The sequence below is a fragment of the Arachis hypogaea genome, chromosome 9 (assembly GCF_003086295.3).
Source record: "Arachis hypogaea cultivar Tifrunner chromosome 9, arahy.Tifrunner.gnm2.J5K5, whole genome shotgun sequence".
NCBI classification, from domain to species: Eukaryota; Viridiplantae; Streptophyta; class Magnoliopsida; order Fabales; family Fabaceae; genus Arachis; species Arachis hypogaea.
In genome coordinates, this window is record NC_092044.1 from 5570509 (window position 1) to 5589119 (window position 18611).

Sequence of the window (18611 nt, forward strand, 5' to 3'; positions counted from 1 at the left end):
GCATGCCGCTCACGAATCTTCCATGACAACACGCAGTGCTGCTGAGAGGAAAGTGCTGAATCCTTCTCCATGAATCAGATCCCAAAGTATGAACCCTAGAGTCGAATTCATGATTCTTAATGTAAAGAACAACCACCATCTTGTAACTGTGAGTCACGTGATCGTAGCCGAACCCTGAGATAACGACGGAGAAGCGTTGATCTTCCAATGACGGCAAGTTTCTGAACTTTCTGATGAACAGATTCTAGAAAAGGAGATTCCTAGAAACGGTTAAGAGACAGAAGAGGCCGTTACAGGATCCGACTATGGAGTGGTGAAAGTGGGAATCGGGAACAGCGGAAGGGAAGAGGCGAGTTACGGTGGCGGAGGTGGAGGTGAAGGCAGAGGAGAGAGAGTAATCGGTGAAATAAGGATCAGCGAGGCGCGTGAAGATGAGGCGGTGGAAGGAGGTTGCATGGAGATGGTTGAGGGCGAAAGAGGGATCGGTGATGAGGGAATTCCATGACTTGCAAACGGAACAGAATCGGAGGAGGGTGGTGAGTGGGAGACGAGTAAGGATTTCATGATGAGCTCGAATGGAAGCATGAGTAATACCCACGATCTTCGGTTCTGTAACGTCCACGGCTGCCAACTCAGTTTTCCGGTAGCGCTACGTGGCTAGAAATTGTTGAAAGGATAAGTTTGAGTTTTGGAGTGCAATTTCAAGGGCGAATATGGGAAACTTTTATGTTCAAGGACTATTATGAACTTTGAGTGTAACTTTAAAAACTATATTGAGACTTATATATATATGGTTTAAGGTTTAGGATTTAGGGTTTATGGTTTAACTTTTTTTAATGTGTATTTTGCATTCCAATATATATTCTATTCTAAAAGTTAATTCTAATCGTTAATTTTAAATAGGTATAAATTCACACGACAAATTTCAGTCAAGAAAAAAAATTAATTGTCACCGTGATCAAAGAGTAACAAATTAGATAATATATTTTAAAACAATGATAATTTAATTTAATAATTAATTCTAAAAATAGTAGCATATAAATAAAGAAATCGAAAGATTTAAAATCATTTCAATTTAAATTAATTTTAAAAACTAAAATAATATCTAAATTTTGTATAAGATAATTTAAATTTTATTTATAAAAGAGGTAAGATTCTAAAAAATTAATTATTAAATTAATTATTCGTATAAAATATATAATATAAAGTTATTTGATAGATAATTTTTAATATATAAATAATTTTGAGTTTTTATATATCTAGTTGGAGGAAAATTTTCCTCTTTTATCATTCCAAAATCCATTTTATCCTCAGTTATTTTTTCAATGAGAAGAGTAAATTATTGGATAAACTAATTAGATATTATGATTTTGGACATACTCTAATATTATTGTGCTAATATTTAAACTACTTAATTTTTATATTGAGTTAAAATTAAGTTAGTCTAATTCTTAATATTTAATAAAAAAAAACTAAGAATACAAAAAAAATATTTAATAGAAGAATATTTTATTATTTAAATATTTGTTAAAAATAATTTATATATTTAAATTCTAACTCTCAATTCCTATTTATAGTTATCCACTTTATTATGAATAGTCATTATAAAATCTAATCAATCACATTTTTTAAATATTTTAAATTATTCTCTAGTATTTTATTTTTATATTTTTATATACATTAACACTCTTTTGGGTTGGCTTTGTTTAATCTAGTTGTTGATGGCAATGTTAGAGATAACTTCAATTTTTTTGTTTAGTGTTTGTATTGTAACTCTGGACTTTCTAAATGCTCCACCTTACTGTGTTGAGCTTCTTATTTCAAAAAAATATCGACACTCTTCTAGAATATTCTGTAATCTTTTAAGATCTTCCAAAAATTTGCTAGAACCTTCTAAAACCTTCTATAATATTTTAAATCATTCCAAAATTATCTAAAACGATCTCAAATTATTTATTATATAAATACAGTTAATATAATATTTTAAAATTTACGGAGAAATAAAGCAAATTAAAAAATAAAGCAAGATATTAATTAGTACTATCTATTATGAAATTGAAACAAATTAAAATATTTGATCTAACAACAGTAAAAACTACAAACTACAATCATAGATCAAAACTTTTTACATAGGCAGAATACCTCAAAAAAAAAAAATCATACATAAACCACAAAAGTAAACCCAAGTCTAATAATTTATTTTTACTAATAACTCCCCAAATAAGATTAGCAAATTAGAAATCACAATAAAAATAAATTAAAAAAGGAGAAAGAAAAACATGAATCATCACTAAGCTGCAGCACCACCATTGTGAACTAGCCCAGTAACTTCTTCATCCAAGAACAGATCCTCAGTCTTTCGAAACACAGCGTGGGCCACCACAACCACCACTCCCACAGCAACCGCCACCAATATATTCACCGTGGCATCTGTTAACAACAGTACTGCCACAGTGAATATAGTCATGACGACCACTATAATGCGGTCGTCAATGACGTGACCGTAAAGTAAAAGTGGTTGGTCACGAAGAAAATAGAGGAAGAGCCACAGAGCCATTAAGAGAAGGAAAACAATTAATGAAATGGGGTGCCACAAAAGACTAAGGAATAAGATTAGAAGTGCCACCATGGCATAGTTCACGCGAAAGTAAGGGACGTTGATTCGAACACGAGACATTGCTTGAGATAGAGTGATGGGGATTCCAAAGGATCGTGGATCCAACATGGTCTTCCATGGCTGACGAGTTCCTAGGCCTGCCCTGACCTTGTTCTTGACACGCGAAATGTAAACGAGGTTTGGGGTTGAAGGTGGTGATGACGAAGTTGTTGGGATTGTGCCATAGGTTGTCATGTTCCACAATGCCTTCTTCTTCTTCTTCTTGGAATTATATATTGCAAGAGGCTTTGGGTTTGAGAGAAGGAAAAAGGTTATGTATGAGTTGGAACTTGGGAAAGGACGTCAACACTAAATGGAGCAACAATTATTAACAGGAAAAATATAAGGAGCCGATAGAATATTTGTACAATATATATAATGTATAATGTATAATGGAGGTTTAAAAAATATTAGAAATATAACTATTATTGTTACTTTTTTTCATCGGTTGAAACTTTTGGGATTAGTGATATTATAACATGGTATTAGAGCTTTAGATATAAAAAATCAAGAGTTCGATCATTGGTGAATTCAAAAATTAGTTTCAATTTTTTATTACAATAATTAAAAAAATTAAATAAATACATTTAAAAATTATAAATAAATTTAATATTTTTTAAAATTAAATACACATAAAACAAAAATTTAAAATTTAAAATTTCTGTTTTAGATTTAATATATTTAATTATTAATATATTATAATTTAAATACATATCTAAAAATTAAATTATTTAAAATTTTGATTCTAAAATTTTAAAATAAACTTTAAACCATCTAATTATTAACTAAACATATACAAAACACTCAAAAAAAATAGAAAAATCACGTTTTCTTTAATGAATTTTGTTGTACAAGTAATATTTTTCTTAATATATATATATCGTAACATATATTATATTTTAATTCATAAGTTTTAAGTTAAAGATAAAATAAGATCCTCTAACTGAATATTTTGTTCCACCATTTCGATCACAATCTTGAAAGTATTATTTTTTTTAATCAATAAGTAATAATAGTCTGAAAATAGGTATTTTAACTCTTATTTTTGATAATGTTAATTTTATTTCTATTAATTTCTGTGTTAATATATATTAAGTAATAATGAAGATATTTCTTTAATTAAGAAGTAACATTATTTAAAAAAACTGATAATATATTTTTTATTAATTTTTAGAATATAATGATTAGTTTAGCAAATGAATAATTGGGTCATGCGGTGTAGTGTCTGTTTCTGATTTGTTGTTCCCCCACCCCTTTGGCTCACCTTTTTTTTATACTATAAATTTGTGTGTGATATTCAATGATATTTTTCCTAGTATTTTTAACTTTTTTTTTATTTATCATAGTTCCTTAATACTTACATTACATGTACCAAAAAAGCAAAAAAAAAAAAATAGAGAGAGAAATTCATTTATTTTTCTTTTCTTTTAATGTACTAAATGTTTAGTTACAAAAGAAATGTATAGCACTCTAACATAATCAGCATGAAGTGAGCGAATGGTAATTTTTTAACCACCAAAAAGGATTGTAATTTTGTTGTCGTTTTTATTCCTAAGCTATTGTATATGTTTTGTTTTTGTGGAGTGTGAATGTGTGACCCTTTCATGGTGGGGTTCATCATTGTGATGAGAATCCAAGTTGGAATGTTTGAATTTGATCTTCGTGGAATGATTAATATCACAAAATTTCACGTTGCATTTGTCCAATAGTATATTATGATTGAGAAAATAATGACATTGAAAGATTGATGATATAGAAATCCAAATAATTGGAGGCATTCATTAGTAAGTTCATTTGTCAAGTTTGGAAGGAGGTTCATGTTCCTTTCTACTTTGTAGTTTTGAATTTTGATGTCATTGGTAAGTAAGTTGAGTTATTATTGGAGAGTTAGAAATAAAAAAAAAACAGTAATAATGTCGTCCCAAATAATTTAATTTTTGTTTTAAATAAATTAAATTTTAATAATTTTTTTTAATATTTTAGAATATTAGACAAATTAATCTATAATAAAATTAAAAAAAAGACAAACTTATCTCTTTTAAATAAATTTCAAATAATTTAATATTTCCATATCATATTATTAATAGATCATATTATTAATACTTTAGAAAAATGAAGTACTAACTTGCCACTTTTTAAACAATTTTACATATTTACTTGTCTTTTTTTACTTTAATTTTTAGGAATTAATATATCAGAAAAGCTCTACATACAAGCCCTAATGACTTGTATGGTTTACAAGTTCATTAACAAATAAAATCCCAAAACGCGCTCAAAGGGTTACGTTGTATACACGCGCTATATAGAGATTCCGCGTATATCTAACTACCAAATTTAAAAGATTTGTTTCCTTCTTCGTTCTCCTTATTTTCAGATTTGCTCCTTCTTCTTCTCGCGCGTCTTCTCTCCTTCTTCTCGATCGTTCTTTTCTCCTCGTTTCTCACTGGTATGTTCTTTGTCATTTACGTTAGTTCCTTTCTCTGCAACTCCAGATTCGTTTTTTATTCAATTTCTGAAATCAAAGTTTGAACTCGTTTTTGAAGATTATGGATGATTCAACCTCAGATTGTCAGCTGAATCAGGGCAAAGTGGATTATGAATTTGAATCTAACGAAGCTCCTGAGGTTTGATTTACATACGACTACTCTGAATTTTGTTGCAGTCATTTGAATAGCATTGTGTAGCTGAATAATTCGTGAACATTGACTGTGAAACTAACACGTTAACATGAATCTGTGTTAGTTTTGATTAATTATCTGGAATTTATAGCAGACGCTCGGGTGTAGATCAGAACTTTTTTGGGTGTATTTTTGCTAGAAGTGTAGGTGTATTTACAGTTTATGGCTTTTTCTGTTATTTTAGCTTTGTTGTCGTTCGGGTGTATTATAACAGATATGATTGGGTGAGTTTTTAGTTTTTGCCATGGTGTATTCTGCAGCCTGTGTATTTACAGTTTATGACTTTTATTATTATTTTAGTTGAGTTGTTGCGGTTCGGGTGTATTATATCAGACATGATTGGGTGTATTTTTAGTTTTTGACATTGTGTATTCTGCAGCCTCTCTCTGTTGTTGATGACCAGTTTGTTCCGAAGATTGGAATGACCTTTACCACCTTTGAAGATGCTGGAAAATTTTACATGAACTATGTCAAGGCTGCAGGTTTTTCTACAAGAATTCGGAGCACAAATAGGAAGAGAAACGAGATTAAGAATCAATTGATTACATGTAGCAGAGAGGAAAAATGGAAATCTAAAATATCTCAAACAGCATAGGGAACTAAACATGTCCATTCGTCGTACAATAGCGAATAACGAGGAGGCTGCTATTAGACCAAGCAAAACTTACCAATCATTTGTTGTGGTTGCCGGGGGTCATCGCGAGTTAAATTTTATTGAAAAGGATGTGAGGAATTACATTACGAGAGAAGTGCGAGAAGTGTGGGTGTGCTTAAAGACTTATTTGATAGGAATTGGAATGATTTTCTGCTGAATTTTGGTCTTGTGGACAACAAGTGGCTTTCAGGTAATGTTTGTTTAAAATCTGCAGCAGAGGTGTAAATTTAATCTTTTTTCGCGTGTATTTATAGTCTGTGTTTGGGTGTATTCTGCAGATCTCTATGAAGACCATCATATATGGATTCCAATCTATCTAGATCACCACTTATGGGCAGGGATGAGAAGTACACAAAGGAGCGAGAGCATGCATTCTTTTGGGTGTAAAAGCAGTGTTCTTTTGGGTGTATTTTTAAATTTTCTTGTATTTCACATTTTACATATATATACTTCAGAATCTTATTTTTATGTTATAAAATACTGTTTGTTTTTTTTTACAACGGTTTAAGGGTTTTAGGTATTAGCGTTTAGGGTTTTAGGGTTTACGGTTTAGGTTTTAGGGTTTACGGGTTAGGGGTTAAGGTTTAGGTTTTAAGTGTTTAGGGTTCAGAGTTTTAGGGATAAAGCATCAGGGGGATAGATTTTTGGGTGTATATTCAACTTTTTTTGGGTGTAAAAAATGGCAGGTTATGGGTGTATATTTGGTTTGATGTTTTCCTTCATATTATTGTACCTGTAATTCATACATTTTGAATACAGCAGAGAGAGTTTAATTATTGAAAGAAATTTTACAATAAACTGGATTATAATTGAAAAATTTTTACAGCATGTGTTCAATTTGTTACAGGACTATATAACATTTACATTAATCAGTGTCAATATCCTTAGAATCTATCTGACAATTTGGTGATGCACCCTTAGTGGTGAGATGTGCATCAAGCCACCGAATCCCAAATCTCTCACAATCGTTTTCTTCTCCTCACTCATGTTTCTGAATTTATCACTTAAGAGATGTGTTGCACACTTAAGGTCTTTGGTTTGATGTAAACAAAAATAAAATTATAGTCAGATATATTTCTATTATATAAAACTGATTTTATGTAAGACATATATTTGTTCTTACATTTCTTCCAGGTTGGTTTCTCGCTGCCATTTTTTCTGAAATGAAAAATACATCCAAAGATATCAGTAAGATACGCCCATATATATGAGTCAGATACACCCAAAGATATGATTCAGATACACCCATAGATATGAGTCAGATACACCCATATATATCAGTAAGATACACCCAAAGATATGATTCAGATACACGCATATATATCAGTCAGATATCAATCAAACATGCATCAATATACAAGGTCAAGCAACATTACAAGGTCAAGCAATATACACCCATGGACAAGCAAATATTAGAGCAGTTGCAACTGTTGACTATATTACAGTATATCAGTTCAGAAATATACACCCAACAAATTATGCTATATACACCCAACAAAATACTCAATATACACCCACCAAATTACGCAATATACTCCCAAAAATCAGTTACTAGAAGAACTAGAACAACAAGAACAGTAACACCTAGAACAACTAAGAAGAACAGAATAACCTAGAAGCAAGAATAACAGTAAAACCTAAAACAAGTAGAACATTAAAAACTGTAAAATGAGACCTAGAACAAGAAGAACATTAAAACCTAGAAGAACGTAGAAGAACAGTAAAACCTAGTTCTTCGTTTTCGAAATGTGGAAAATATATAATATGAGTAAAATAGTAACGTAACATACCTTGAATATTATAACTTCGTTTTTTCTGGAGATTGTTGATCGAGAGTTCTATGTTGTGTTGATGGAGAGTTCTAATCTTCGCGACGAGTCCTATCTCTGCAGTTTGGAATGTTGCTCGAAAACGGACGGTTTGTATTTTCTTCGAAGGACTTGGAGAAGTGGAAGAGTGCGCCATTAAGGAGCGCTGTTTTGCGAAGAGCAACCGTTGAGTGGAGCGCGTGTAGTTTACGTTCCATTCAAAGAGAGGTGAGTGCGCGTGTGAGTGAAGTGTGGGCTAGAAACTTGTAAAACTTGTAGGGTCTTTTTGCTTGTATGTGTAGCAGGCCCGTTAATATATTTGTCTAATATCCTAAAAGATTAGAATTAATTTGTTATTATTTTTGTCAGCAATTAATTTTATTCGTAATAAAAATTGTTAGACAACAATAATTTAATTTAAAATATCATTAAAGGAAAATTGTTGGGAGACTCTTCTTTTTTTATGATATTTGTAATTCAACTCTTTATAATACGATTTAGATATCAATGATTTTATTGAAGAAATTAAAAAAAAAACTACTTCTATTTATTATTATCTGTCACTTTAATTTATCTATTTGCTTTATAATATCTTTCAGCATTTTATATAAAATTTAATATTAAAATATTAAATATATCTTAATATATAAAAGTGATGAAAATTATTATACTTTTTTAATTTGATTATGTTATTTTTACCGTAAAAATTCATATGCAGCTGTTTTTATGTAAAGCTGATAGTTAAAAATTATTAGATGTTTTGATATATTTGACTAAATTGTTATCTAATATATAAAGTTTATTAACGGTTAGTTGCATTCGAGTTTTTATTTATTTTTATATTATATTTAATTTTTATTTTTTTTTAACAATTGTGTTGTATTCAACCAAAATGACAAATAAAAAAGAACAAAAGGATCGGAGTATATTATTTGAAAATGAGAATCACTTAGAAAACTTGGAATTGGATTATAAAAGATGGATAGATTATGATAATTTAAAAGCTTCAAGAAGTTGCATGATTTTCATTAAGAGAAACTGAAGTTGAATGGAACTAATTGTTCAACGATGGTCCACTAACAGTGTATGAAGAAGGAAAAAATTTCTATGATATAGTTTGTTTGTGTATTTAGTATTTGTAGTTTCGCAAATGACATATGAATGAAATGAAATCAAAAGTGGAATATGGGTCATAGTGGGATACAAATTAAAGAGTATGTAGGTTCTGTGCGTTGCTTTATGTATGGAAGAATCCCACATTTTATGCTGGACAATACATTCATTTGCATTATTAACATTCAAGATCACATGCACTTTACCTCGTAGGGACATTAAATAATAATACTAATAATAATAATAACGACAATTAATAACGAATTATTATGAATTTCGAAGGGCTAATCTCTGAGTTTTACATTGACCAGTTTTAATATTTAAAAAAGAGTCTTATATGACTATAAGTTAAGTTCCCTTGTAGCTAACAAAAAATATAGATGTTTAAAATATAATTAAAATATTCTTTAGCTGGATTGTTTAATGGGAGATACTCCGGTTAACGTCTTTATCAAAAGACACTTATATTTTGCATTATTATTGGACGTATTAATGAATTGGTTATTTTAAATTTTTTAACAAATTAGAATAAAATCAATTTTTTATAACAATAATAATAAATCCATTTTTTTTGAGATTTAATTATATTTTTAAATTTTTAGAAATTTAAATGTCCACAAAACAAAAAATCAGGAATATATTTGTCTTTTTATCAAAAAATTTAAAGATATTCAGTTTAGATTGTGTAATTTGATCGGATCAAATCAGGTCTAATAATTATAATACAAACAATTGGGTTTATTATTATTATTATAATAAATCGGCTTTGTTCTGGTTTATTAAAAAATAAATTATTAACTAATTTAATAAAAATGTCAAATAATAACATAACATATGTAAACATCTTAAAAAAAGATATTTTTAATATCTTTATTAAAATAATTTCCTTGTTTAATTACAGAGAGCAAAATACAAGAGCTTAACAATACAACATAAGTTGAGTTAACTAATAAAAACAACAAGTTTCAACTTTATAACAGACACCCTAAGACACACGAAAATATAATCAAAACAAAACAATATCTTCTACTCGATCAAAATAAGATATCAAAGTCTAAAATATAACAAAAATTATAGCCAATAGATCATATTAAAACACCAAAAGACTATTACTAACTTCTTGAAAGATGTCATACACGCATTTCTCCTTATAATAAGAATTTAGTCTTAATGTTATTCCACTCTTTGTCTTTAATTTTCTCATTTTTTATTATACTATCAACTGTGTATTAATATTTTCTTTTCATTCTTCAGTGCGTAAATATTCTACTAGCTACAATTTTTTCATTACTACATTATAAATCAAATTAAAAATTTAATTTTTCAGATTTTTTTATCATTATTAAAATATTATATGCATACTAAAAATTAATTATTATATATATATATATTTATATGTATTATTTCATATATTTTTAATATATATATATATATATTATATTTTAATATATATTTATACAAATAACTTATTTGCTGCTTAATTTTTATTGTATAGATATTATTATGGTTGATATAATCGTTGAAACCGAACCGATTGTGGCAAAGCTGTTTGCTTTTGTTGGTAGCAATTATAAGCAAAATCTTTGGAGCATTACATTTGGAAATTAGTGATCAAGAATTCAACTTGGCTCAATCACTATTATATGTAGTGGTTCCTATTTTGAGGCAAAGGAATCACCTCAGCAAAAAGTATGTCCCTTCTTCAAATCATCTTACAGTCCTAGTTTAATGGTTGGGAAATATTTGGATGACATAAATTCTCTACACACATTTTTAACATTATTTTGCTAATGTGTACTTTAAGGATCTATTTTAAGAGTAACAACGATTATGATAGTTATACAATTTTAACAATATTTAAAATATGTTGTTAATATATATATTAAAGTAATATTTTTTTATTATTTAATAATATTTATAGATACCATAACTTATAATGTATTTATACATCAAAATTAAAGTCACGTATATATATAGTCAAATAATTCAAATGATATAATCTTTTTATATTCACATAGAGGTTGCAAGTTCAAGTCTCATTTTTATTTTTGATAAAAAAAACATCAATTATATATATATATATATATATATATATATAGAATTTAGAATAAATTAAATGATTTTCATCATATATTATTGTAATTCAATAGTTGAATCGACAAATATATATTATAAAAAAATTAAGAGTGGTATAATTAATTTTGTTGAAATTGACACCATCGTTATTTAACTATTTCTCTCTACTTTTATTTCTTATATAGGGATATATAGAGATTGGAGTATAATAACTACTCTTTACACTATAAACACATAAAATTAAGGTTTAATTATTTAATTAGCTTCTACAGCGACACTTTTAGTTTGGTTTTTATAATTTTAAATTAAAAAAGTTTAGGGGCTAGCAATTTTTGTGTTTTCTGGCCAGCATTTAACCATCAAAACAAAGGTGAGTAATTTTCCACCATTAGATGTAATCTTACACCATTAAAAACACTATTGATGGTCAATTAATGGTTATAAAACACCAAAATTACTGCCCCTAACATTCCTCTTTATAATTAAGCTTTTATACTAAATGATATTTTTTAGTTAAATTCTTATTAGTTATTATCTTTTAGAAAAAGACAAGCTATAATTTTATAATATTCGCTTCTAATATTTTACAATTTATCATATATCTAACACAAAAATAAATATTTAAAAAATATTTTGTATTTTTTAAACAGAAAACAGTTGACTAAATATCTAATTGAAAAGTTTTATCTAATATAAAAAATTATACATATACTTTTAAACTATAAGAACCTTTAAAATTTAATAAAATTACGAGAAACTAACAATAAAATAATTAAGTCTAAACTCCTAAACCCTCCTATATATATCGATCCTAACCTACATAACTAACTTCTTCCAACTAACTTTCCCCCTCTTTCTCTCAATGTCAGCCGTCATTTTCATAGGACCCTGCAATTGTGTATACTTTTTTTTCTAAGAAGGAATGTAAATGAAGTTAATTATTGCAAAAATATTAAATTTAAAATTAATTCAAAAGGATGGGAGTACAAGGGATAATAAACATCTTCTCGAAAAATTAATTTAATTTTTGGGTTTACCAAGGATCAAACTCTTGACCTTTTGAATCTAGCGCTTTAATACCATGTCATGATACCACCTATCCCAAAAGCTTCAGCTGATGGAAAAACGTAACACTAATAATTATATCTCTAATATTTCATAAACCTCCATTGTACACATTGTATAAATATTTCATTGGCTCCTCATACTTTCCCTATTCCTAATCAAAGCTTAAATAGATCGTTATTAAAAGGCAATGAAACAGTAACAAAAGAATTATTAGCTAGCCCTTTGTATTATGAATAACCATGAATTTATTAGTTTGTTGATTGATAAAGGGTATGATGATGTAATATACTGAGACTATACGAGAGCTAGTACTTTGATTGGTGCTTAATGGTTACGGTAAAATTCTGATTTGGACTTAAGAAACTTAACTTGTAGTTAAAACTTTGTGATGGAAAATACTTGAAGCTTGGTTCTTCAATTGTGCAACGTTATACAAAGTTTTCTTATGCTGCTTTAACTTTCAATTCAATTCCAAGGTTCCCCTTTATTTATTTATTGCTTCTTCAATATTCACTTGCAAAAGAAAACTCACTTTCTTTTATTTATATATGTAATAATTGGTAATGGTAATTAATGACAAACTAGCTAAGAGTAGTTATTATTACCTACTTGTTACTTTGTGAATATTTGAAGTTATTAGGAGGACATGGCAAAAGATGATGATGATGAAATGCCTAAGATCCTTCATGGAACAATTGAAGCTACCATCTTCAATGCCTCATCACCTCCCTCTTCTTCTTCATTTCCCTTCAAGGTAAGTCCCTAACAAAAATGATTTTCATATGTTACATGCATTAATTAGTCCTTCATGATGGAGGCTAGCACATATTTAATTTGGATTCAATATTGCTATATATATGTGTATACTTTCTTTAAGTGATGTAAATTTAGGCTGTTAAATAATCTTCAGGCAATTGTCAAGATTGTAATAAATATTATGTGATCTTTTTAAGTGATAGTGTTATATATTATCACACACACATATATTCGATAATATGTTATGAAAATCTTGCACTATTGATTTTCATTTCACTAAAATGATAGTTATGACCATTTTTTTTATGATTTGTTCCTAACAAAAAATTCGATCAAATTAGTATTTAAATTTATTTTATAATATTAAATAAATTTACTCTTTTATTTTTAAAATTTTAGATAATTTAATCCCTCAACCATACAATCTTTATAAAAAAAAAATTAAAGATTAAGTTGTTACTTTTTAAAAATATTAGGAACTAATTTATCTTTTTATTTAATCACTGATTATCTTGTCTGATATTCTAAAAGATTAAAGACAAATTTATCTAATAAAAAAATTATTAAGAACCAAGTTAGAATATTGCTCTAGAAACATTATCAATCTTTTAAACCACCGCTATGAATTATTTACAAGAACTGTTATTAGCTGTTTATTGTCCTCTTACAAACAATTTTCATGGTTGTTCAAAATAAAATTTCCAATCCTTGTATATAAACTAGCAATTCTATTAGATAAACAACAAAAATTGTGAACAATATGAACAACGAGCTACATCTCAAACCCACTAATAAATATAAATAAATTTAATTAATTTAAAATTTAAATTTTAAAATTAAAATTAACTTTTTTTTAACCTATTATTTAAGTTGTTCAGAAAAAAATGTTGTTCCTCTTTACTTCCTCACAAACAAGTAATACACCATTTAAATTTAAAAATTAAAATTTTTTTTTTTCAGTGTCTATGTTTAAAAGCAGAAAAACCAGCTTATGTGACAATCAAGATAGACAAGAACAAGGTTGCAAAAACAATTGAAGACATTGATCGTGTATGGAACCAAACGTTCAAGATCCAATGTGCATACCCAATTGATTCAACAATCACAATAACACTCAAAACAAAAACTTGCACATTAGGAAAGTACCACATAAAAGGCCAAAAGCTTCTAGAAGAAGGAGGCTTAATCAATGGATTCATCCCTCTATTAATGCAAGATAATAATGGGAAAAAACCAAACCAAAAACTCAAATTGAAGTTCCAGTTATGGTTCAATTCAGCTGAAGAATTATTGGAACCAATAAGTTGGGCAAAGATAATGAGGTTTGGGAATTGTTGTCAAGGAATGAGAGATTCTTCTACTACATTTCCACAAAGGTCTAATTGTTATGTCAAACTATATCATGATGCTCATCATTGTTCTACTTTTCAACCAAATATAACTGGTTTATTATGTGAAGCTCCAAGGAAGCTATGGGAGGATGTGTATAAAGCTATTGAGGGTGCAAAGCATATAATTTATATTGCAGCCTGGTCCCTCAATCCAAACTTGGTTCTGGTAATAATAACACACTACCCTCTTTTAATAAATTTCCAATAATCTTGTTATTCTTAACCAAAATACACTAACAACTATCACATCTTTTTCCCCATTTATTTTTATTTGATGAGCTCACCTCTCACTAGTAAAAAAATAGGCATATTAATTAGTCTTACTTATGAATGGATTAATTTGTCACTTTTGTCCTCAAATGACAAGAATTAGTCATTTTTATGTTGTGAGAATAATTTTGTTCTATTTTTTTCTTTTGTCAGGGATAAAATCAAAATTTATTCTAATATTTAAAAGTGTTTTTATCAATAAAAAATATTAAGTGATTAACACTTTTTTCTTAATTTTTATTTTATATTTGAACCAATACTAACTAATTTTTTTCTTTTTAAAACTTAAAATGTTATACTCCTAGTATTTTTTTGGTAGTATATATATGAAATGCGAACTAATTTAATATTTATATTTCTGAGTAATTTTTTACACCAAACTAATATTTTAGTTTTAAAGATCTCATTTAAGCAATCTACACAAATTTAAAAGTGTCTTCTTATAAGAAAAAAAAGGCATTCTTCCTTATAAAATATAAACAGAGACAAAAATAATGACACTTTATATATCTTTCTAGTTTCTTCTAATTAAGTTAAAATAGTTAATATATAAATACGTTTATTAGAAGCTAAAAATATGGTGTCTGGAGCAGGTTAGAGATCCTCAAACAGAAATCCCACATGCCAAAGGAATAAAGCTTGGTGATTTATTGAAGAAGAAAGCAGAGGAAGGTGTTGCTGTGAGGATTATGCTTTGGGATGATGAAAAATCTTTGCCCTTTATTAAGAAGAACAAAGGTGTAATAACAAACAATAATAATGCACAACATCATGATGATGATGATGATGATGATGCTTTTGCTTACTTCAAGAAAACAAGAGTAATATGCACAAAGTGTCCTAGGTTGCACCACAAATTCCCAACACTCTTTTCTCACCACCAAAAGACTATAACATTGGACACAAAATCACCAAATAATTCTAGTGATGATGATGGTGAAGATGAGAGAGAACTAATGAGCTTTTTGGGAGGATTAGATTTGTGTGAAGGAAGATATGACACTGAGCAACATTCATTGTTTCACACACTGATTAGGGAATCACATTGTTATGATTTTTACCAACCAAACATTGGAGGAGCTAGTCTTAACAAAGGAGGGCCAAGAACACCTTGGCATGATGCTCATGCTTGTGTTATTGGTGAGGCTGCTTGGGATGTGTTGACCAACTTTGACCAAAGGTGGAGAAAGCAATGTGATTCTTCTTTTCTTGTTCCTACTACCACCATTGCAAATGTTGTTGGGCCAAGGAATAGCACAACTTCAAACACTTCCATAGACAAGGATTGGAATTGGAAAGTTCAAGTATACAGGTTAGACAATGATTAGTTTAAGATAGCAGCAATATCTTGTCAGTTATTTATGTACTCATTAGTTTACTTAAGTAAGTATCGACTGTTTGAATCTTACTTTATGGATGCAATAATCCATTGATCAATGATAAATCTTTAAATAGAATTCTGATTCACAACAAATTAGTTTTTAAATTGTCAGTTGAAAGATATTGTAAAAAATTAGAATAAAATAAGACATTCTTTATGCAAATATATCTTTATTTAGATTATATGTGATTTTGAACAACAATTTAATCTTTATGAATATCTATGCACAATTTTGCAATTTATTCAACTAAAATGGTTGATCATTCACTTGTACAGGTCAATTGATGATGTGTCAGCTAGCTTCCAAAGCCAATCATTTAGAGAGTTACATGTAGAAAGGAGCATCCATGAGGCTTATGTTGAAGCAATAAGAAGTGCTGAAAAGTTTATATACATTGAGAATGAATATTTCATTGGAGGGTGCCAATTATGGGACAAAGATAGGGATAGTGGATGCACAAACCTAATCCCAATTGAAATTGCACTCAAAATTGTTAGCAAGATCAAAGCAAAAGAGAGGTTTGCAGTGTACATAGTGATACCAATGTGGCCAGAGGGAGTGCCTAAAAGTGAAGCAGTTCAAGATATATTGCATTGGACTAGAGAAACTATGACTATGATGTATAGGTTAATTGGAGAAGCATTGAAGGAGAATGGGGTGAATAATAATAATGGTCACCCTAAAGATTATTTGAATTTCTTTTGCCTTGCAAATAGGGAACAAAAGGGGAGTGGGGAGTATATTCCACAACATGCTCCTCATCCTGGAACACTTTATGGGAATGCACAAAGTAATAGGAGGTTCATGGTTTATGTTCACTCCAAGTTCATGATAGGTATCATTATTATTGCTCCATTATTCTTCAATTTTGTTATTGTTGTTTCTTGACTTGTTTGGGATCTCTTCCCTTGTTCTTCAATTAGATTATTAGATAAGAATAATTCAAACAACGGTCCATAATTCACTTATAAATTATAATTAAGTATTATTTGTAACTTATTGAATATTGATTAGTTGTATTAAATTAAAAAAAAAGTAATACTAAATGTCACTTAAAATGAGAAATTGAATGAATAATTTAAAGGGCAACCCGGTGCACAAGCGTCCCGCGTTTAACGCAGGGTCCGGGAAAGGGCCGCAACCAAGGTTGTTTAAAGTAGGTTAAATTATTTTGTTTGTTTTAATATTTTTTTTTAAAATTTATAGTTAAGTCTCTATAATTTAAGACTTTTAAATTAATTTTATATTATTTTAAATTTTATAATTAGGTTTTTACTGTCATTAAAGTTAGAATTAAAATAATATTTTTCTCTAAATTCTTATACTCACACTTAAGGTTAAATTCTTAAAATCTGAGTATCTTTTTATTTTTAAAATATTTTGTTAACTTTAACATTTTTAACATGTCAACGATTTAATTATAAAATTTAAAATGGTGTAGGAATCTAACTAAAAATTTTAAAATTATAGAAATTTAATTATAAATTTGATAAAATTATAATAAATAGAAAGATTATTGAACCTTTAAAATAAGTTGAGAGTTTTATCATTTGGGTCGGATATTATTTTGTTTCCAAAAAACATCTTTAATAAGAGAGTTGAGGGGAGTTGAGAGAACGAAGTTAAAGGATAAAATAAAAGAATAAATAACAAGAGTAAAATATATGAGAAATAAAAGTAAAAATAAATTTTAGTATTGTGGTTTGGTTCTGCCATAAACTCAGAGTAGTCTTAAGAATAGAAATGTAAATATCTTTTTTTCTTTATACTTTCTCTTAAATATTATTTAGCTTTTCAATTAATTTTCTGTTGTATATGATACCAGTGGACGATGAATACATACTAATAGGATCAGCAAATGTGAACCAAAGATCCATGGATGGAGAAAGGGACAGTGAGATTGCCATAGGCTGCTACCAATTGTCTCAAGATAATAAACATGAAGGTATGAGCCGTGGTGAGATTCATGCATTTAGAATGTCACTATGGTATGAACACACTGCTAGTAGTGCCAATTATGACTTGTTCTTGGAGCCACAAAGCTTGGAATGTGTCAACATTATGCGTTCAATTGGTGACAAAATGTGGCAAATTTACATCAATGATGAAATTGTGGACATGGAAGGTGTGCACCTTGTGACTTACCCTATAAGTGTGACACAAGATGGGTGTGTCAAGGATCTTTCTGATGGAGTTCGTTTTCCTGACACAAATTCTAGAGTGAAGGGAAAGAGATCTCAAACTTTGCCCCCCAACTTTACAAATTAAATTATATATATAAATAATCACGCACGAGTTCTAATTTATGCTAGCTGCATATATCAGTTTATAATAATGATCGTTTTATATCTTATTTTTCCTTTTCATTCATGAAATGTATCTGAACATATACAAATATTAACTTATGCATGTAATTGATAGAGTTAAATCTCAAAGTAGTCTCTGAGATTTACGAAATGCATTGATTTGATCCATAATTTTTCAATTGCACTATTTATGTCATCAAGATTGAAAAAAATGCATCTATTTGATCCCTTCCCGTTTTTCCATCCAAACTGCTTCCCGACAACAGCGATGTGTGGCAATGGATTACCACGCTAGTACTCAACGACACCGTTCTTTCCAAACTACTAAATTTATTTAAAGCAGTCTCCACCAGATTGCTATTGTTTCCATCAACAAAAGCAGCAATATTTTCAGAGAAAGAAGAAGAAGAACGATTACTCTTTTTCCTCATGGCCTTCATGTTCCTCTGCTG

The 18611-nt window shown here is 28.7% G+C and overlaps 2 protein-coding genes across 2 annotated transcripts; one reads left to right on the forward strand and one right to left on the reverse strand.

Annotated features, from left to right (window-relative positions):
* Positions 1-2018: 2018 nt before the first annotated feature.
* On the reverse strand, positions 2019-2958 carry LOC112712871 (PRA1 family protein F3-like). Its single transcript, XM_025765751.2, has one exon. It carries the CDS (start codon positions 2849-2851, stop codon positions 2291-2293), a length of 561 nt encoding a protein of 186 aa, XP_025621536.1. The 5' UTR covers positions 2852-2958; the 3' UTR covers positions 2019-2290.
* A 9612-nt stretch (positions 2959-12570) lies between these two features.
* LOC112710095 (phospholipase D alpha 4) lies at positions 12571-18330 on the forward strand. Its single transcript, XM_025762196.3, has 5 exons — positions 12571-12808; positions 13771-14367; positions 15065-15783; positions 16129-16688; positions 17679-18330. Exons 1-5 carry the CDS (start codon positions 12701-12703, stop codon positions 18119-18121), a joined length of 2427 nt encoding a protein of 808 aa, XP_025617981.1. The 5' UTR covers positions 12571-12700; the 3' UTR covers positions 18122-18330.
* Positions 18331-18611: the final 281 nt, after the last annotated feature.